At 45.4% G+C, this 23,144-nt stretch overlaps 1 protein-coding gene across 1 annotated transcript in view; it reads right to left on the bottom strand.

Moving 5' to 3' along the window:
- MFHAS1 (multifunctional ROCO family signaling regulator 1) overlaps positions 1-23,100 on the bottom strand; it is a 227,648-nt gene extending 204,548 nt beyond the window's left edge. The window contains exon 1 of the mRNA XM_086961748.1: positions 19,622-23,100. Coding sequence (XP_086817874.1) covers positions 19,622-22,475 — 2,854 coding nt within the window. The 5' untranslated portion in view covers positions 22,476-23,100. The remainder of the gene's footprint in view (positions 1-19,621) is intronic.
- Between the last annotated feature and the right edge of the window lie 44 nt (positions 23,101-23,144).

The following is a 23,144-nucleotide window of genomic DNA, read 5'->3' as shown; positions in this document are numbered from 1 at the left end:
AAGAAGCAAACAACAAATCAGGATGTAAGTAAACTAGGAGGGCAGAGAAGGTGGTAAATAATGTGTGGTTCCTTGTCTTTGGGGCTCCTACCCGACTTGGCGGGTCCCCTTCCAAGGGCGCGGGCCCATTACGCCAAATCTACAGCCACAAATGAGCAGTCCGGAGACTGAATAACCAACGGTTTGTGCAAGGTTTATATAATCATTGACAGAGGGTCATCATCCATGAAAACAAAGTCAAATTCAGAACTGAGCAAGCATTTCTTTTCTTTGTGTGGGGCCAGTTCTGCCTCAAGAGAGTACATGTGTACCCAAAGGTACATTCACAGGGGCTTCGACTGCGTTTTGCTTCACTGACCTAAATAAGTGGGCAATTGAGGGGAGAAAAGCTCCACGTCATCATCAGTACTGAGAGCAGGAGAGCATCCATGCGGCCCTAAGCGCATGCGGGGGAGTCAGGGGCGCGGATGCATAGTGTCAAGGAAAAGACCACAATACCAAACAGACACACCTCAGATGGCCAGGCGCAGTAGGAGGCATCTGTAAAAGAAAATCCTGCTTCAGTCGAGATGCTGAAATGCTCTCGCATCATGAAACTCTACAATTAATTGGTTGCATGAAGTCTTGTGTTCAGCATTACAGTCTGCCTTATAAGTCATTTTATAGGCTAGCACAACATTCCACTATGTCAGGGGTCAAAGGGAGAAATGAAAAAATAAAGGGCTCTCACCGTTATTATTTTTTTGTTTAACTGAGCGCACAAATCTGCATTTCAATTGCTTCCAAGCATTGTAAATAACGGGTTTCACGGTTACCTAGTTTAAAACTACTCAATTTACCAAAAGCTAAGCTGGCCTTGCCAGAATGCAAATCTGTGATCTTCAGAGAACCACACGTTCCAGCGGTGACCGATGAACTCACTGAAATATTCTTTCACCTTTTGACATAGCGTTTCATCGATAAGAGAGCTGCCTGAGTCCACAAGCCAGGCTTGGGCTAAAAGAGGCTTTAACCTTTATGTCATTTGCTTGTTACTGACCAGGTCAGTAGTGAACTACAGCCATGCCACCTAGTTCTAAGACTAGAAGTACAGTCACGCTCTTTAGCAGCAAGATTCAATTTTATTTGGGCAAGTATGGTTCCAATGCGCACAGACACCAATCTGAGAAGGCACTATATTATCAGCCTGACCAACGCGGCAGCATTCCATGAACCTGGAATTTGAATCAACCCCTGGCGAAACTGTTAACTTAAAGTGGACTATTAAACCTAAAAGGACGCATTGTGGCACTGCAGTTCTTCAGGCTCCCACACCGTTCTAAAAGCGGTTATGTTTTGGTGCCAATTACTGGAATTGAAGTAGTTGGGAGATTCATCACAATTTCCAAATATTCCAGGTATATATATCTTTCCCAGGGGTGGCTCCTCAGCAATGGCAGAGGAGCGTCGCCCCACTGGCTCAGAGGCAGCAGGTGACAAATAAAACGATATTCTATCATTGTTTTATTTTTCATTTGCCGGCTCAAACCCAGCGTGTGCAGGGTGGGGGCGGGCAGGGCATAGTAGGGGGAGGAGGAGTGCTGTGTGCACTTTTAAGTGTGCATGCATGTTTGGCCAGCTGTCTCAGGCATGGGGATTGCAAGAGAGAAACCTGATAGTTTTAGCTGTGTTGTTGTTAGTTTAAGTCAAATTAGTACAGGTCAAGCAATTCTGCAGTAGAGATCAGCTCAGACGGTCAGTGCTCTCAGCCTACCAGCATCCTTCCAGCATGAACGCATCTCTCCTTGCCCACTTCCTTTCTTCGCCAGTCAGCTTGCTTGCCCCACCGATTCTGTGAAGGCTATGAATTGCTTCTCTGCTGGTACCAAAGTGGGCGCAACACCACGGACAACGGAAGGGAAGGAGGGTGGATGGGTGTTAGCAACACCACAGACAATGAAAGGAAAGGAGGGTAGGTGGTAGGAACATGGAGTGGGAGACACACATGAGGAAGCCAGCTCAAAAGACGCGCTCTGGATGAGTGCTTAAATACATAGAAAAAAGTGGCGCCTAAAAAAATGAGCAGTGGAAGGACACATGTAATGCAACTACGCTCCAAAGGAGGGACAAACACACAAAGAGGAAGGAAGGCTGGGTTAGCTGACTAATAGGGAAGCACGCAAATGAGTCACAAAAAAGCCAGCCAATGGTAAGAAATGGGGGGGCTGCCTCTAAGCCCACAGACAGAACACAATATGGCTTGCAAGAGACAGTGCATGCGCTGTCTCAGGCAAGACCTGAAAAGCTATCATGCTCTTGGAGCCCAGGCAATGACGTCGCTTTTCCAGCAGGAGGAAAACCAAGCAACTACAAAAAGACAACTTTTTCAGAACATAAAACTAAAAGGAACAGTGACAAAACCAGTAGGTTTGGCGTTTGAAAACTGCTATGATTTTGTATTATATCAAACATATTCTACAAACTAAAAAGAAGAAAACCAAGGAAACATATTGCTGCCTAAAAAGGACAGTAATATGTTTTCAATAAAAATGTTACATTAAAAAAAATTGAATATAATTTTACTACAACAGTATGGGTAGCTTCCTTGCCGACTGGTGTACTTAACAGGCGTAGAACCCTTTTTTAGGTTTAATGTACATCTCAGCAAAATCTGATTTCTATTGGTGCATAGAAAATGTACTATTGGCTTTCAGTTACTTTAATATAAAAGGCATAGCTTCAACACACTAGCATGATGAAAAAACAAAACGGGATAAAGAAGGGAAAAGGGGAACACATTTGCAAGATGAAATATTGGCCAAGAAGCCCTGGCATTGAAGTGCACTTCTTTTTAGGCAGATGTGTACACGAGGCTAGCAAAATGCAGCCACGGTGCAAGATATCAGGGAATAAAGTTAGATGACCAATTCCACCATGCTGTTGTGGGCAGAATGACAGTAAAACAGAGCAATGAATGAAAAGGTGGACCCAAAATTACTCGCTGCATGTTTGCAAATACATCTTTTTTTAATTTTTTTTATTACATGAGGCTCAAAAAAAGCTTAAATCGGTCTCCCGGGCAGATCTAAAAATCTGCTGTCACAGACTTTCTACTACAGATGAACACAAAACATTAGGGTCCTGTGCCCCCATGAATGTTGGTTAGGTCAGATTGCAGTGGGACATGGGTCATGCCCCTGACTTCCACTCAACCATTAATAGCTGCCTGCCTACAAAACCAAAACCAAAGAAAGAATTACTGACTAAAATGTGCAGCACAAAAAATGCATTTATCCAAGATTCGGTTCTCAGCTGATCTGGTCAATATTTTTTCATGACAGGGACCTGAAAAGAAACACTGTTTATGGAGTGAAAGCAAGAAGATGCAAAACAATGTCTCTTTTCAGTGTTTTTTTCCAGAGTTTGTGCTCGGACATGTTTTCTTAAAACATTTTAAAGAGGGTAGAGTCCAAGCCAACGAGAGGCCCGGAGGTGATTGAGGGTCAGGGCGTATACTGAAGCTCTTCCAATTTACAGCATGCAGGCCAGTTAATTAAGGGATACCAGATGCTATCAGAAAGTGCCCAATAGTAACCTGGTGGAGATTAAGAACAAGTTCATACATGTCTAGCCAGATGGAGAGGGTTAGGCATGGTCTTGCAAGAAGAATATCAGAATCATCAGTATCCTAAGGTAGAAAACCCAGTGACCCCCATATTATACCTCATTCCAAAGATACAAAAGAAGGCAGAGCTCCCCCCACCCCACACCCCCACCCCCACGGAGGACCCATCATTTTGGCTATAGGGAGCTTATTCAAATTTCTTGATTACTTCTTACAGAAGTTTATTAAAGAACTCCCGGCCTACATACAGGATACATGGGTCTTCCTGAGGGAAATAGAGAACATTGTGTGGAGGGATACTTTTCTCCCAATCTCACTTGATATGTCATCTCTGTATCCAAGCATCCTGCACAAGGATGGATTGAGAGCAAAAGGTATTATTTAAACAAAAGATCCATAACCCTATACTAACATTCTGGCATGCTGGTTGAGATGGGGAGGCTATGCCTGGAGGACAATTTCTTCATGTATGGCACAGATACATACAGACAGGGAGAGGGACTGCCATGGGCACCTGCTTCGCCTTCAGCTATGCCAATCTGCATATAGGCTGGTGGGAGGATCAGGTGCTCCTGGTACAATATGCTGAGGAATGGAAAAACAATATTATTTTATGGATGAGATTCATAGACAATCTATTTTTGGTGCGAGAAGGCACCAGGGAAACTGCTGAGCAGTTTGTCCTGCAATTGAACAACAATTCTTTGAATTTAGCCTTTACCAACACCATCAGCAGCACACAGGTGTGTTTTATGGACCTAGAAGTCTATGTGAAGGGAAATTCACTGCATACATGCACCTACAGGAAGCCCACGGCTGGGACTCCATATTACATGCCAGAAGTTCTCACCCTAGAAACTCAAGAACAGCATCCCATATGCAGAACATCTCAGAATAAAGAGAAACTGTAGTGAGGCTTCAACCCTAGAACTAGCACAGAAAGATCTTACCATCAGATTGATGCAGAGAGGCTACAATCCTCAGGTAATTAACCAAGCACTAATAAAAGTGACTAAAATCAAAAGAGCAACACTATTGCACCCCATTGAAAATGCTAGGGAGCAGAAAAGAATCAAGAATGACATACGCATAATCACCAGATATACTGTCTACCACAGCAGGGTGAGAGACTACCCAAGTAGACATTGGCACCTGGTGAAGAGGGACCCGGTACTTAGTGGTTTAGTCTCCTGTAAGCCACTAATTACCGTCAGAAAAGCCAGGTCCTTGAGCCAGGATCTAGTTAGTAGCAGCCCGGAAGTAGGCAGTGCTGAAGGATGGTTGAGGACCAGCACGGGTTTTACAAATTCTCAAAGTGCAAGGCATGCCAGATAGGGCAGAATATGAAACAGGTTAGGTCACCCCTAATGAAAGGCCCATTGAATAGAAGAACCTTCCTAAACTGCAAAAGTGAAAATGCTGTATACATATTGCAGTGCACACGCCCGAAGGCCTATGTGGGCAGCACCATTCACATGGTACTTTGGCGGATATTGCAACATGTGAGAGCAGTGAAAAATAACATAAGACTTACCAGGTGGTGAGGCACATAAATAAGTACATGGGGGCTATGTAAATGCTAAAAAACACATTTGCAGAGGGTCAAGGGGAAATAGTTTACCGACCTGTCTACTCGCGCCCCTACCGTCAAGGTGCAAACAACAAAATAGAGAAGACCAGGTCCATGGTGGTGTGCTGCCATAGGCGGTAACTGGGATTATACAGGTACGTGTGTGAAAAGGTGTATTGAGTCACACTGGGCTATGAAATTCTCATCAGACCACCCTTGTGGCGGAATTACATCATATGGGAGTAAGTGGTCGCTCCATTTGTCGCCCTGACCGTCATGTGATGGTGCGAAAGAAGATAGCGACATATTGGCCACAGTGTTGCTCAAAGAGTGGTACTAGATGGGTGCAGTGCTCTAATTGTGGTGCTCACTAAAATTGACTACCTAGACTCAAGAGTAGTTCATAAAGGATGGTGTCGGTGTCAAGATTAAAATCACGCCTGGTAGTAAAGTGGACCACTCTGCACAGCGCCACAATGTAGTTTTACTCCTTTACTACCAGGCGTGATTTTCATCTTGACACCGACACCATCCTTTATGAACTACTCTTGAGTCTAGGTAGTCAATTTTAGTGAGCACCACAATTAGAGCACTGCACCCATCTAGTACCACTCTTTGAGCAACACTGTGGCCAATATGTCGCTATCCTCTTCCGCACCATCACATGACGGTCAGGGCGACAAACGGAGCGACCACTTACTCCCATATGATGTAATTCCGCCACGAGGGTGGTCTGATGGGAATTTCATAGCCCAGTGTGACTCAATACACCTTTTCACACACGTACCTGTATAATCCCAGTTACCGCCTATGGCAGCACACCACCATGGCTATGTAAATGACCTTGTATATTTTGCAATTGACCAGGTGGCCAAAATGAGAAGAGGTGGTAACCGGTAACAAAGGCTGCGATAGTTGGAGTCAAGGTACATTCTGCTGTTTAATACCAAAATCCAGTTTGCCCTTAATTCAGAAGATAATCTATTTGTACATCTAGGATCCTAGGTATCCCTACTATTTGCTTTCTATTTTAAATGATTTTTAATTTGGTGAAGGAACCTCGTATTGTCAGCATTTGCATTGATGAGGCAAACTGTTTATAATTAATGTAATGAAATGCAATTGACAGTTTTGAACCTTATGAATTTGGAAAGAAATGAGATAGTCAAGCATAGAAGAGAATGTAACAAACACTTGAGAAAACAGCTGGTCAAATAATGAGTTCCATGTAAGTGAATTAATTGTGTACATACTAGAGATCTAACCTGTCATTTGTGTATTTATATAAACGTTACAGTAGAAGAGGCACTTGCACTTTTCACTTGGCGATTTAGGCCACTTGGTTAGAAACATTGTGTTTAACAAATGAAGACATTTATAGTAAAGTATTGCACTTGTACTTTACTCTGGTTGTTCGCCATGCACTTTTACACAGGACCCATGATTTGCGGATAATGGGGTGAAGTTTGACACTAAGAATCACCCAGAAATGTGTTACAATGCTTGAGAAATTCCAAATGTAAGGGTTGTAACCTGCTTAGTTAAGCACTTGCATTTTATGTTGTCAAATAATTGAAGTCCTCGTCAAAATGTTGTATAGTTGTCGTAGAAAAGAAACTGAAAATAAGTAAAACCTGCACGCGTTAGGAGATGTTAATTCCATTTAGCATCTAATTTCATTTTATAATTATCTTTATATTTTTCCTTTTCACTGAAGAAATGTGAACAAACATTGATGCACCTAATCAAGTTGTCTGTCTGAGGCGGGGTGATTGATGAAGTGTAGAAATCCCCAGTACGAGCAGAAAGTATTAGTCTCTTTTCAGTGGTTACTGTTACAGAGAATCACGTGACCGGAGGTTCCGGTGTTTTAAAAGTAGTGATTGAGCAAGGCTCTGTGTGACACCAAGGCAGTAATGCTGAAAGTGTTACAGCGGATTAGTAAAGCGCAGAAAAATCCCTACAAGTCATATCCCAGTGTTGGCGTCCGATATCTATGAAATAACAAAAATGGGTGTCCTGTTTGCCTCATTGGGGGTTCAGCATTGCATAAATGCAGAGCACCACAAATATAGAATTTGACTTTGCTCTCACATCAAAAGCATTTTGGGAAATGGTTAAGATAAGTAAGGCCATACAAACTTAAACACAAGGAGATGAAAGACGGAGCACTGAAACTTTTCACACACTCGCCCCAGTCACAGATCTGGGTTCAATCCATCATTGTTCTATAGATCACTTACCCACCCCAGTTCAGACAGAGACATATGCAAATGAGTCCTGAAGCTGTTCCTCATGGAAACAGTCCAGCACGAACTACCAAGCCAGGCCTTCCATGGACGGGAAACAAAAATCCTGAGACCGGTTTTGGTGTTTCACCCTTCATCAGCCAGGCTAGCTTGAAGCCAGAGGCAAATTGAGCAAGGGACCCACGAATGGGCATACCCTGCCAACTTAAGGCAAACAAACACAAGGAAATGATGAACGGAGCACTGAAACTTTTCAAACACTCACCCCCAGTTAGAGATCTGTTTTTTTTTTCCTTTTCTTTTTTCCCCTGGAGTTTTCTATAGCTCAAACTTGACCAGAAGTTATCAGGTATGAGAGCACTTTACATAAGCACCAGCTGCGTTACACAAGGACACATTTTTTGTTGTTGTTAGGCACAGGGAGATTACGTATTTTTTCCAGAATCACAGGTTGTTGAACGTCATTGCAGAGTCTCGAACCCTGTTCCCCAGATTTGAGATCGACCGCCCTAGCTGTTAGAACACATCCTCACCCCAGTTGAATCCATAACGATGGGGTGAATGTTTGACAATGTTCAACATTACGTCCTTCATCCTTTTGTGTTGCATTTGCACTCTAAGTGGGAAGGGTATGCCCAAACGTGGGTCCTGTGCTTGCTACGCCACTGGGTTCAAGCTAGCCTGGCTGATAAGGGGTGATACCCCGAAACAGGTCCCAGGATGCTTATTTTCCGGTCCAGGGAGGACCTGGCCAGGCAGTTCGAGCTGGAATGCTCCCATGGGGAACAGTCAAGGCTGATTTCCATATGGCTGGGTCCAAACTGGAATGGTGTGATGAGCAAAATAACAATGGATTAAACCCAGATCTGTGACTGGGGGTGAATGTTTGACAATGCTCATTCCGTCCATCATGTTTTTGTGTTGCATACAAACTTAACACACTACTGCATTGTCCAGCACTAAGCACGCCAATTTGGTAAGGAGCAGTTTCCAAGCATTTCTGTCACATCCAGAGAGACTTGAGCCAGTCATTTTGCATAGCCTCTGACTGCTTGACTCCATTCTGTGGGTGAAGGACTAAGAAAACTTCAATTAAACTGATCAGCAGATGCAATAATCCAGAGTACATTCTATCAGTGATATTTCTGGTAGTTCTAGAGCCAAAACCCCTTTTGAAAAGTGATGCATATGTGATTGTAGAATACTTAAATAGTTCACAGACAAAGAAAGTGGCGGACGCCGATTGAACACTAGCAAAACAGAAAGGCTTCGATTTAGGAAGGCACCCAGACTTTGTTTATACAATGGGGCTTTATAGTTTTCAACAAACTATCTCAGAATGGACAACCCCAGGAAGTAACCAGCTAAGTGGATTATAGACAGTTCAATTAGGGGTTCAGCAGAGCTGCTGGTTTACTCTAAACCGTAAACTGTATGCCTCTTTCACCGTCCCTCATTCATCAAACTGCTAGGCGCTGCATCCCATTACATGATAAGCACACCTTGGTGGTCCTCACGCTTGACATGGAAACACTTCCTACATAGGATCAAAACAAAGATCCAGCCACACATCTGGTGTAGCATACTACCCGTGTAGGCACGCATTCCAGCGCCCCACATAGTGGTGCACTACATAAATATTGCAATACAATACAATTACTACACTTGTATAGAGCATCCTTACATCTGGCTAGTTTGTATGCACTGAAGAAACAAATGCCGGAAAAACATATTTGTTTGGATAGGTCCTTTATCCTCCCCCTTTCTGCATCACAAATGATGGACTGGATTTCAAAATCTTGTACATTTTACAGCAACTATTCTTAGTTAAAAAAAATGTAAGCATATGTTGCTGTAAACCTTCAGAATGTGAATACTCTTGCGCCACTTTTATTTTGAAACACGGAAACGCGTTCCGTCTTATTAGGGGTGACATAAGGACTGGGAACCATGGCTGTTATACCACATACTGCCATGGATATTCCCTCAGACATGAAATTGTAGACACATGGGTAAAAAAAATCAGTATGGTGCACTTACTTCGCTGCATTTCTTAAAGTCTGTAGGACTTCCAGAAATTGAAAAACACTAGCTTTTTTATTACGAGGGTTACAGTCCCAAAACACTGATTGGCTGTGTAATGCAGGACAACTGGTTTGAATAAGGCGTCTGCAAACAAAAACATTTTACACAGAACCATTAAGCTGGATTTGCGTTAACATTCACTGTTTGGTTGATTGTAATGGAAGGGTGACAACATGGCCGTTGAGTGCTAAACGAGCAGGGTGGGGAATAAATAAACAACAACAAAAAAAAACAACACGGGCCTAACAGGCTCTGCAACACAAAGATTACACAAGGTAACGCAAGGTATGAATGCCGTGCCAGGAGGCATCCACAGAAGGCCCATCCCTCGGGCCGCAGCAGTCCGCGCTGCTGGCAGGAGCTGGGTGAGCAGTTGTGGTCATCAGTCCAGGATACCAGGCAAACATGTGACGTTTAGGTTTCGTTCTGAGCAGGTGGAGACATCAAAATGAACATTAAGCTTCAGCCGAATGTTGGAGTTGTGAGTGCAGGATACACGGGCACAGACCCCCTCACCCGGTGCGGACTTGGTTAACCCGCTGGCTGAGAAAGCAGACCGGGATACACCACTGCTCCATCAGCCGGACAGATCTGAGCCGCTTTTACGCAGACAGGAAGCGTTGTGTTGTCCTGGGCGATCACGTTTAATGGGGCCTTTGGGAGTTGTCGACACTTGTTGTGTTTGAGGCAGTGCTGAATGAGCACAGAACATAGAGGCGCTTCAAATCTGCCCTTGTGTTGTAAACAAACAAATTCCTCATGGACGCTACCGGGGTGCGCTGTCGGGGAAAATACGTGACGCGAGCGGTGCAGGGAGCTGCTCCAATAACTGAATATGTCACCCGCCAGGTCTATGTGGAATTTCTTCATATTGCTCGCTGTATCAACAGACACTTTGTCTCTTCACAGCACACAGAACCTCTGATGTGAATGAACGGCACGTTGCCTGTGGCTTCGTTTAAATCAGCATATACTTTTTAGGCCGAGCCTACAGCATTGCTTTAGCAATGCTTGTTAAACTGTGTGTAAGAGGCATTTTGGAAATTCAACTGTCAGACATATGGGCGGACGACTGTACGTAAGATCCGTTATTGTTCCACACAAATATCCGCGTGAAAATTGAGCGTCGCATAAAATAAGTAATTCTATTCAGGGATAACGTCTTTAACTGAATATTTATACGTTGCCATCCAGTATCGATCATTGAGAAAAAAGAACAACATCTAAAACGTATATTTCTGACAATATGGTACTAATTCAACGTATCCGTTTGAGGAATCAACACCAAGACTTGACCTGGATGAATGGAGACCTCAAGCCAGGGCAGGCTTGGTATAGTATACTAAACAAAGACGAAAGACCACCCATGTCGCCAGAGATGTCCATGTGTGATGTAAAGTGGAAGCTTCATGGCAGCCCCTAGTGTCACCACAGTGAAAAGGAAAAACAGAATCTACGTGGCCATAACTGATGTATATACGAGTGCAGCCCATGTCAACACCAGCATCAGAACTGAATCCTTTGATGCGGCTGTTGTGCGCCATGGGAACAAAAACATAAAAACAAGAAAAATTCCAGGAAGACATATCTGAATGGGTAAGGGGCAGTGGACCTGAAATGGAGGATATTTTTACTTACGTTTGGATGACACACTAAAGTAAACAAAAAACGACAAATATGAAAATACACACTATATTTTAGTTTTGAGTGACAAGCAAGCCTCGTCCTTGCTACCCAATGTTTCAGATCTGGAAGAGCAGAAACAGAGGTTGGCTGTTTCTAGAGTCCACTCAAGTTGAGTGGACTGCATGACCTGCTTTGGCTAGCCCCTGACAATCTTTCCTGAGTCTCCTTTCGAATGCACTGATTTCAGCCCCTCTATGTGATGATAAAGGCCATCAGTCATGAAGACGCCGATCCCACACAAATAGGTTGGACTGGTTGAAAACGTAGCTACAGTTTAGCATGACAATGCCCATTTTCCCCCAAAAAATGATGAAAAGTGGTTCATTTGAAAGCTACATCGCAACGACCCTTCATCTGTGTCATGTGTTTTTAATCATATTATTGCTATTCGCACACATTTTGCTGGAAAGCAGTTCATTGCATTACTCATCTTAGCATTATAACATCATTAATGGTGTTTCTGGATCTAGGAATTCTACAATAGGCTTACACGGTCACCCACGGTTTCAGAAACATGCAGCCTTGGAAGGCCGCCTGCCTCCTGTACCGAGTTGCCACTCCAACGTAGCGACATTACAACAGGAAGTTCGCATGACAAACTGAGAAGCAGAAACTGGGTTTATTTTTAACCATGCAAATGATACTGAATCGAAGCAGGAAACACACACGGAATTCCTGGTAGGCGTTATGTGGGCAAGAGCTGTAGGGAACTGAGACGGAGCGTGCAACTGTAAATTAATGCAAACATACGTTGTTCTACAAAGTGGGCTTCAAGGCGAAACACAAATATATCTTCTTTAAATTATTTCCAGCATTTACACAATCTATACCAATTGTCTGCGTGTATTAAAAATGTATCGATTCAGTAAAATATATTAAACTGAAATAAACCCAGTACAACACCTATTTGTACTCCAGGAGAGCATTATTGCAATTGAGACAAAATTATTAATGTAGGTCAGAATCTGAAGAGTATGCAGCAAACATACTGCTCGAGCAGCAGAGACCACCACACAGCGGAAGAGCGGGAATTTGTTACGGATAACAGCAATGCTCAAAGAGAAAACCACATGGCAAGCACCTGCCTCTCAAGGGAGACTTCGTGAAAAAAAATTGTTAATTTTTCAGTTAAATCATGGGTCCCTCAACAGGTTTACATTTCTGCCACATTCTCCCATGAAGGGATCTGTAAAAGATTGTTTCGGGGCACCCAGTGAAATACTTCTAGACTGTCTAAAGGCATGATCACTATGCACGAGGTACTTCATGCAAAGTGACATTACATTTAAGCACTAACACAGATAATGGTGAGTAACTGAGGTAACACGGAGGCCACTGGTGAACCAAGCCTCGGCCTGAGTTATCCTGTCCACACACACAGTGTTGTATCAAGATTCCACCTTTTATCTGAGGTTTCAGTGCGTTTTAACAAGAAGTGGAGTGAAAAGCTACCTGCTGAAGAGGCAACAATGCTATCTAGTCAATAATTCACCAAACACCAGAAGTAGGGATATAATACTTCAAGTAAATCCCCCATGACTTTACAGGAATTACATGGTCTTTTACCACCAACAGCATTCTGCAGCGCTCTATAAAAAACACTAAATAAGTAAAATAAAGGAAGTTATGTGAACATCGATCATGACAACAACACGGAAAGTGATATAATAAAAGCATAAGCTACAATAAGAGGAGGGTGAGTAAAATAAACAGTTTCAAAAGCAGCTGAAAGTATTTAGTTACCACCTACATGTTAACGAGGGTGCTGCTAGGAGCCGATATATCTGAGGTAAAGCATCAGATACCCAGGTGTCCCGATATTAGGATGTGTCCGTTGGCGGACTCTGAGGGTGTTGGACTTTGACACCGTAGCAGCGCTCCAGCACTTTTGCTCGGCCATGAGAAGAGTTAAATCAACGTGGACGAGTCAGGGACTTGTAGGGCTTAGACAAGTAGTTTGAGATGCAAGTTTTTTTTTCTTGCTTTTTCAAGGTTAAGGCCAGCCGAAAATTATGGCACCACCTTTCCTCATCATAGCCCCTCTTCTACAGCTTCAAGTTTCGGATTAATAAATGTGGTCTACTGTTCACGCTGCAGACCAGAGAACCCCGAGATCCAAATTCAAAGCTCACCCTTGGGTGCCTACCGGCAGCAATCTGAAAGCACCCAGAGGCGATTATGATCTTTCTGCACTGTACAGGAAAATGTATCCACTGCATGTCACCATTTCAACAACTAGGGTGCGGGGGTAGTTGATCCGAAACAACTTCTGGGCTACCCTCTCTTTCAAACCATCATGGCTTTACACTTGCCGGCGGTGTCATGAGAGTCGACAGGCACGCCAAGTCTAGTCTAGTTAGAACCGGTCACTGAAAAACACTGCCCTGGATTATTATAGCGGAGGGCTATGGCAGGAAACTGGTCCTTCCTGGACTCTCTGCTAAAAGAAGGGTCATTTACCAGCTATGAAACATTAGACTAGACGAGCACATTTTAATGGGAGAGTTAAGGTGGTTCCCCCAAACACTTTTTAAAAGCAGGCGGGAACTACACAATTCCAGGGGTGTTTCCCTACCTTTGATGGCGAGGCTGATTTTTATTTAAAGTTCACAATTATGGTGAGGGAGGCCATGTGGCACATTCAGCCCATGCTGGACCTCCTCAGGGTCCCAATTTTACATGGTTTTAGTATGATGCAAAATAGAGCAGAAATCAAAAAAATCAAAACCCACACACATATATTTGTTGCACCAGTGAATCCTCTCTAGGCCTTTAAAAGACAAGTCGCTTCACTGGGCACGGCAAGTCCCGACTTCTCCTAACGGTGACTTAGGCATAATCTGAAGAAATGGGGGAGGAAGCAGCATTCAAGAGTTAAAGACTGGCTCAAGGCCCCACTAAGAGGGTGCTGTTGGGTCGCCCAAGCGGTTTCACCCTCATCAAAAGGCTCAGTATCTTACAATATAGTCTTTGGCCTGATAGTACCACTGCAGCTGGTGAAGGTCGAATACCAACTTTGATATTTTGACAGATATAGGGTATTTTGTGTAATGAAAACATTTAATATACGTTCTTATAATAACAATTCGGGATTGTGATAATTTAGCTAGTGCACCCAAGCTCTAAGGAATGTTGTGCTCTGCTCATACTCTATTCCTGGTTTGTCTTCCATGGTTCCTCTGCAGTCTATACCCTACTGCTATACCGATAATTTACACTGAGGCCGTGAACTGGTTGAAACTCAGTCTGTAAAAGGGTACAAAGACTGAGCTGTGTTTGCCCTTTTCGGCCTTAGCACCATTACTGGACTCCCCAAGCCAGAGGCCTCCGCCAAGGGTAGCAAGGGTTCTGACAGGGGTAGCTAGGCATTAACACCATTCCTCCCAACAAAGGCGTTTGAACACCCATCTGCCAGGCCTGTATTGTGCTGTGTTGGGTCTTCCTTTGCTCTGCTGCAAGGAGCAAAGCTTGAAACAAAGTCCAGAACTCTGCACACCAATACAAGAGTGGTTGAGGCAAACTCAAAGGGCCTTTATACATCACCTTTCCTGCTCCTGTGAAAATTGATGTCACCTCTCAATAGCAAGAGAGACTTTTTTTATTTTTGCATTTTTATATAGTGCAAATTTGGCCCAAGGGCATGATACCGCTTGACATGAGCAACAGATTACATTACACTTTGTTTTTAAGTTACGGTGAGAGAATGTGATTTGCCCAATATCACAGGCTGTTGAGACGATGCTGGAACTCAAACCTGATTCCCAAGTTCCAATGCCAGCAGATTTCATCGTTAGGCCACATCTACCAGGGCCGGACTGATAACACAAACTAGCCCTGGCAATTCAGATCGAACGGGGTGGGTGCTAGTGAAAAAAAAAGCACTGCTGCAAAACCGGCACCCAGTAGCAAAACCGGCCAACACCCTTCAAGGCCACCTGGAAAAAGCCTGGTGCCTGCTACAGCCAGTCCAGCCCCAACAACTACCTGGCTTGGGTAAGGACAGAGTCTGATACAGAGGGGTGGGCAGTAGATCGACAGAATACAGTTTGGGGTTAAATGTGAAAAGCAGTGTTCCTGGTGTGATAGGAGGGAAGGGGTACAGGTTAAGTTTTAAATTAGCATGGTGGAAAACATTTATTTTTGCATTGGTGAGATGACACAAAACACCTGGAATGTGTTGGACAGGTTGCAAAACAGAAATCATGCTCTGGGTGAGGGGCACAACACTGGTTTATTTAACACTAAGGGGTGCAGACTGCTAGCAATTTTTATATCAGGCATTCGCCAGGACCTTCTGAATGTGCTAAAATTAGACATATAACATATTTACTTGTGTGGCTGTCAGTCAGCCCACTTCATTCATTGGTCTCTTCACATGTATTTCATGTCTTTCTTCCACCCAATAAAAACACACAACTTGGGGCAATCAGTCAGCCCATTTCAGCCATTGGCTAGCTTCACTATGAGTAATGGCATTCTGCTATTTCACAAGGAGGTCGTCCATACATAAAGCAATTTCCTCAAGTTCCAGGGACTACTAAGGCAATGTGTACTTTTTGAGACCCAAAAAATAGTTTGGCTTTTAGTCATTTGTTTTCTTTAAAATTTATAATGGTCTAGCAACTTTTCTTGACAACATTTTGCAAAAACCTTGACCAAAAACAAACTTTTAAAAAGCCAGAAGTCTGGCAGTCAAACCAATGTTTTGCCAATGCTTGTTGAAACTGGAGCGAATTAGGGAAGCAAGTATGTTTCAGATGGAGGAGGGAGCAGTACTACAGGAATTAGAGGATACAAAACTCTATAGTTTATAAACAGGATATCTGCAGGTCTGGGTACTCTTTGGTGGCTTGCAAGATCTTAATCATGCATAATTAGGTTAATGTGTCCATGTGTTTAAAGAAAATGCAGAAATGAAAGTATACCAATGGTGAGAGCCCGAGGAAACAAAAACGTAATCATAAAATATTAAGAATGACAACAAATAGCAGAAACAGACCCTGGTCGCATGTAGCTGTGCATTGTTGAGGCAGGAAAAGAGAGTCTGGTGTCATTCCTCAAACTTTCAGCTGAACTGGGTCCTTGGTTCACTCTCACATGCAGCCCCGAAGAGCACAGTTTGTCAACTTGGAACGGCACGGACCGCCATCCCTTACTAACGAGCCGTAGGACGGTTGCTGCGCTGCACACACAGAATATTACACCAGCCGAAGCATTCTCTGCTTTTGTATGTGACTGCGCTTTGCATATCAACTGTGCACCTTTGCGCATACTATTTGAAAAACACACACCGTAATAAATTCATCAGAAACACACCTACCTACTCAGTCAGATAGTGCGTGTGGGAAACCACAGGGCGGTGTATGTTCTGCTTCTGGGCCTGAAGACTTGCAAGCGTGTATGACATTCTGGTGCATACATGTAATTTTTTAGTTGAAACAGTCATGCATGAAGGATTTCATTGTCAGGACTGTTCTCAAACAAAAGCACATTCTTCTGTCTGCTCAATTTAAACCGAATCGCATGAAACGTGAACTCACATCAAGACAACCTGAAATACAAATGTAGTCCTTTTCGCCCACTCATCTGGGCAGAGCGCGGTAGCTTTTGCTCTTCTAACGTCAAAGCTCGGTTATGCTACATTTATCGTTAACACTTGGATTCTGGGAGGACAGCTGTGTGCCGCTGCATGGCTAATTTGCATATGTGTGTGTTGCAGCAGGGACCCTCAATGCTGCTGGTGAGCATGACTCGGCAAAATGTGGGCGGCGGCGAACTTGCCCGCTGGCAAAGACAAAACACGCCTCTGTCTGGCAAACATGCACAAGATCAAACATTCTGGAGAACACCGCCCTAGGTTATTTCTACGTGCTGGGGCGACTCTTCCTTTAACTGCCAATTGGCACGTTACACTACTATGGATAAGTAATGAGTTTTTAAATGATTATTGTATTTGTACAACTAGCAGAGTTTACAAACCGAAGAAAAACTGGAGTTGCAAGCTGGACTTCCTTAACCCATTGTAACAAGTCAAAACGTGTGTGCGTTGTACATAGAAATATGCACTTTATTCAAGATGGTCAAGGGTCAACATGCCTTTGTGAACACAGTACATATAAATGTGCTAGTGGAGGGGTGCCCATCCGTCTTGGGTGTGCAAAACGCACGTGAGCACACGTACAGCCAGGGGGGCTGTGACACCTTGAAGACTCCGACATTTTTTGTGGAGTTGGTGTGTTGCAATCTCCAACTAAAAGGAAGGGAGGGAAGCCTGGATTCATCTGGCTCAGTCTTGGTTTATTCTTTATTTTTAAGGCAATGGAACCCGCCATGGTCCACTACACGCATACTTACAACTGCAGGGCTCCCACTCAGACAGGGAACCGAATGACAAGCTTAGGGAAAGTGATTCCGTACGTGTGGCTCTCTGCGAGCAGGGAGCAGGAATGGCCCGACACATTAGGAGCCCCAAAGGTCACATTACACATGATTCCTGGTAAATTGGACGCGGGTTACAGTAGTCAAGGGCTCATGAGCTCGTCTCGAACCCCGATCACAGCTTCTGTTATACAGGGCACTTTCTGTCTGATGCATCTGTCTGCATTTGACGCACTACTGCGTATTCTGTGCCTCTATATTATTAAAAGATCCTTGATGTGCTTTGATGCTCAAAAGGAACTACATAAAAAAGATAATTATCACATTAAAATTGCCAGAATTATCAACAATATTGCTCATTCAGTGGAGCTTCAAGTGGAGGGGGCCGGGCCTATTCAAAAGATCCTCACCTGTTCTGGTACAATTTGTTTAGGTATAATCTGCTTTCAAACAAAGCGGAACCATCGCGTGCCCTTCGTAGATAATTCACAGTACACTGATTTATTGCTGAAAGCAGCAGGACTGTGGAGGCGGTGAACCCTGCTCTTGGAGTATTGTTGTGGGTGAGGTCACTCCTTGGAGAAGGAGGGGAGAGTGGATTGGAGGAGGACACTCGGTGATGTCATTTGGGCTTATTTTAACAATATCGTTAGAATGGTGTTTTCACCGTTGCAGGTTGTAGTGAATAAAAAAATGTTAGGAGAAAATATAGCTAGCTTTTATCTTGCATGAGTCAAATGTGCCAGCAGAAATGACGAACAGGACATTACTCTCAGCCACGGGGAGGAGAAAACCTTCCTGGTACATCGCCTCAAAAGGGATGAGCTAAGCCAAGGGAGACTCCCTTCCCACACAAGCACGGCTTCCCTGCCTGGTGAACAGAAACACGCGGGTCACGTGGCTTCGAAGAAAGACAGGCGTGGAGGCCAGCTGACCCGCCTGCACCCTCGCCGGGGTCCATTGTTCGCAGTGTAGACTCCCTAGTGACGTCAGAGCTTCTCAGCTTGCAGCCGGGGGGGCGGGATCAGGTGCACCCAAAACCATTCATTCACGTCAGTCACAGCGCCTGACAATCAGAGCCACCGCAGCCCCGGAAGCTCTCGGTTAGGGCCGCCCTGGGTGGGCCCTTCGACAAAGGGTCCCTAAAATTACATATCAGATATTAAAACGTTCCATTACATCGTGCGTGAGAGGTCAAGCACACAAAAAGGTCTTAAATTTGGGCCCAGGCAAATGACCACAATTAATAAAAGTCTGGGCCGCTTCTACTACAAGAACCAATTGGAGTTAGGTGTTCCTAGTAAAAGCCCTATGTCACTGAGGGTCACGTCCAGCCAGGTGTGGACTGTCGGCCACCACACTTTGAACTCTGACTTATATTTTCCCGGTTACTATCGAAGAGCAGAGATACACATTTCAGGATGGAGAGATCCTGGCTACGTGACCTAGGAATGGCAAAAGCACGCTATGATTTGGGGCCAGATGGAAGCTGTGACTCAGTCACTGCCCTCGCTCACACATACACTGGAAGCTTCTAAAGAATATGTGTTGAAAAGATGGGCGAAAAAAAAAAGTGTAACAACTAAAATGTACATCTCTATGTTGGTGGAAGGGTTACAGGATTTGTGCTGCACCTTGAGTAAACTTTAACAATAGTATGAGGCTTCCCTTCTGCCAAACCCATCAACGCAGCGCTCAGTTTCCCAGCTAGGTTGTACTCCACATACATGTAAACAAAGAGTGCATCAATGAATACCTGATTCGACAAGCCATTTTTATCGACGCCCAAAGAATTTTCTCCAGTTTTGAAAAATCCATAGCCGAGTTTGTAAAACGTACTTATCTGATTGTAACAATTAATCAGATCTTTCGCAAGGAGAAAACAAAATACTTACCAGGTAATAGAGCCTGCCTCCTCCTACCCAACCATCATTTTAAACTTTTGGATCTGCCTCTTCCTAAGACTACATAGATTTACATACATCACATTTTGCAACACACATCAACATGTTGTATTAACTGTGAAGCTCTGTAGGAAAAGTGACATACCTGGAAAAGCGTGGGGGTTTGGTGATCCTCGTTTAAGGCACTTGGAACACAGGACATGCACCGTGTAGTACAGACCAGGCCACTCCTGAAGCAGTACATTCAGTTCCTCCAGCAAGGGGGTTATGGCCTGCCAAGCAGTCCACATATTTGGTAACGAAGCGTGGCTGGAGATGGACAGTGTATCCGTGTGCAGTGCGCTCCTGGCAGGCTTGTAGCTCACCACGACTGGGACCTTCCCCCTGTAGGCAAATATTTGGAAGCGACCATCAGAGCGCTGGACCACATGTCGGTTGATCTGAACACTAAAGCGAGCAAAGAGCCCTGGCGGGAAAAAAAATGGAAATCCGTAGTCTATCTGAAGCTGTTCGACCACAAAGGACTGCCCTGCTAGGTTGGTGCCATTGACCCATGCCTCAGCATGGGGCATCTCGTTCTTCACGTAGCATGGGAACTTGTACCAGGCTGCGGCACCATTCAGTGGTTTGCACTTTGCTTTGTTGATGCAATAACACAGGCCCATTTTCTCCAGAAGTTCGAGGATGAGCTGCAGATCCTGATGGGTTTGGATATGTGGCTTCAGAAGTAGCCGGATAATATGAGCTGGAAGGAGCCCATGGAGAAGGAAGCCCTCCACGTAGTGGTGGAGCTGGGTGGCCCGCAGGTCATCCATGTTTGTATCGCTTAGAAGTTTCTGGAGGAGAACTGTAGCATCTCTCTGGAAAAAGACATTCAAGATGTCAATCAGTTTCGTAAGATTGTGAAAGACGTACTCTTTAAGAGTCAGATTATCTTCGAAGTAAAGCAATTTGCCACTTTCATGTAAATAGGAGAGCGCGCTCTGCAACCGGTCCTCGGTGAGCCCAGCTTGCAGCCCCAGCCTGGCAGAGTCCCACCATGTGAGCCATAGCTCCTGGGGCTTAAAATGAAGCTCTTCCAGCATCTGCCAGGACTTGGGAAGAACTCGGTGCAAATTAGGGAATATTTCCCTATGCTCTGCCACTGACATCAGCTTCTCCTTTAACCTCCTGATATTGGAGAAGTCATAGCAACTCACGCACAAGACGGGGGAGAGGATCTGGAGACGGCTGTTGAGCAAATATTGCAAGTGGGCCTTTTTACGCCTGAGGTTTTTGTCACTCACGCCACAAAAGGGTGCATGTGGGCTGGACGTGCGGATATCATAGTCCTGGCCAAGGGCCTCGTCCACTGTCTGTGCAAGCCGATGCAGGAACTCTGAGCTCTTCTTCTCCTGCAAGGCTATCTGATGGTGGATGTCCAGGCATTTCTCTTCTAGGTCCCGCTCCTCACACAGGTCAGCATGTGTCCCTACAATGCACACAACTGCGTGTGGCACCTTGGCACTCATGAAATGTAAAAAATAACCCACATAAGTATAAAAGTGCTGAGAAACATAGGTTTTCAAATTGACAACTAAGACATAAAGAGCACCAGGTGAAAGGAAAAAGGGCTTGATCAGGTCATAACTGTGTTCCCCTGCCAAATCATAAACAATAAAAGTAAGACCCCGTTCAGCGTCAGCCGTCCAGTTTGTGACCTCTATTCCTTTGTGCCCATGCACTAAGAGAGTGTCCTGATGACCATCAATCAAGCACTGCCTTAAAACAGTTTTCCCTGCATCCTTCAAGCCCATGAGCACCAGTTTTAACCGCGGCTTTACCGCAGGCTGGGAATGAGCAAGTTCTTTCTGATATGCTGCGATATAAGGGATGCCTTTCATACAAACCTCGTAGGGAGGTTGTATCAATGGATTGTCTTTGATTTTCCATATATTGATCTTTGAAAGCTTCCCAAAGTCGTCAGGAAGAATTGCAATTTGGTTACCCTGCAACACCAGTTCCTCCAGCTGGTTAAGGTTCACAACAGAGTCCGGTAAATACCTTATCCTGTTATTGTCAAGCCAGAGAGTCAAGAGTTTGGTCAGGTCAGAGATCGCTTCAGGAACAACAGTCAATTTGTTGCGACTTAAGTAAAGTTCTTCCAGATCCTTGAGTTGCAAAATGACAGTAGGAAACTCCTCAAAGATGTTGGAGGAAATGTTAATCATTTTCAGTTTTTGCAATGCACCAAACGGCACGGGCAGAGAGTTCAAGTTGTTGTTATCCAACATCAGGCTCTCGAGGTTCTTCAGTTCACAAAATGTCTCAGGCAATGTTGTGATTTTGGTGCTGCTCAACCAGAAGATTTTAATGGACTCCAAACCCTTGATTTCCTCTGGGAGGCCACTAATTCTGTTCCCAGAAAAATCTAGCTCCTCCAGGTTAACCAGCTTTAAGATCTGCGGTGGGAAGGTGGTCAACTTGTTGTGGTCCACGTCTAGGGTCCGGAGCTTGGCCAGGTCTGGAAGGGAGTCAGGCAGGTGCGTGATGTGGTTGAAGCTGATGTCCAACTCTTCCAGATGGTGGAGAACGCCCACCTGAGCAGGTAAGGTCTTCAGCTGGTTGTGACTGAGGCAGAGCTTCTTGAGCTGCCCCAGCAGGCCCACAGCTTCCGTCAGGCTGCTCAGCCGGTTGTGGCTCATGTCCAGCTCGGTCAGGCAGCCCAGCTCAAAGATCGCAGATGGTACACGGTCAAACTTGTTCCTGCGGAGGATGAGGACATGAAGGTTGGCCAGGGCTTGGCCTTCAAGACCTTCGGGTGCCTCCTCAAGGGCATTGTTGCCCAGGTTGAGCACCTCGATGTCGCCGAGGTCGGGGGGCAGGGTGAGCTTCTGGTTGTTGGAGGTGCTGAGGGTCAGCTGGCGGAGGTTGCTCCTCAGCTTCCTGGACCTCAGGGCAGCATCCCTCCAGAGCCTGGCCGTCTGCAGGTTGCTGTCAGTGTCAGACATCATCAGCATAGTGATGAAGAGGGAGACGGGTTGGGTCCTCCAGGGACGGGCAGCATCGAGCTCCTCCTTTCTGCGACCCTCCGAGGTGCGCTGGAGGGGCGGCAGGGCGAGGGCAGGTGCCTCCTACATAGTGAGCGCTTCGGGGGGCCAGGGGTGCCCAGCGGCCTGCGGCAGGACCCACCCCGAGGAGCTCCTAGTGGTGCTGCGGCAGCAGAGGGCGAGAGGTGGGGACGCTCACCGCTGGAGCCCGGGCAGCCCCTACCCCTCTTCTCGTCCCGGCACTCAGCGGCGGCAGCGGCCATCCAGCCCGGGGAGCACGGGCGGCCGCTGAGCATCCTTCCCCGCGGCGTGCCATGGAGCCGGAGCGAAGCAATAACAACAAAAATGCAAAAGCTCCTTTACCGCGGGAAGGGAAGGAAGGCAGATCTCCCCTGTCCGCTCTCGGAAGCCATCCTCAGGGAGAACCCCCCGGGGGTTCTCAAGGGCCCGGGTCTGCAGTCAGGGGCCCCTCCCGGCGTCGGACACTCTCCGGGGGTGGGTGCCGGCCGGCAGGCTGGAGCAGTGATTGCAGCTCGGCTGCTCCGGCAGCTGCGACTCGCTGCCCTCCCTCTCCGGCTCCAGACACTGAGGCGAGGAGGGGCCGCTGAGCTCATAGGGCGGGGCCACAGCCCGGTTTTT

This window comes from Lissotriton vulgaris, chromosome 3_1 (assembly GCF_964263255.1).
Source record: "Lissotriton vulgaris chromosome 3_1, aLisVul1.2, whole genome shotgun sequence".
NCBI lineage: Eukaryota > Metazoa > Chordata > Amphibia > Caudata > Salamandridae > Lissotriton > Lissotriton vulgaris.
This window is presented reverse-complemented; position numbering and strand designations above follow the sequence as displayed.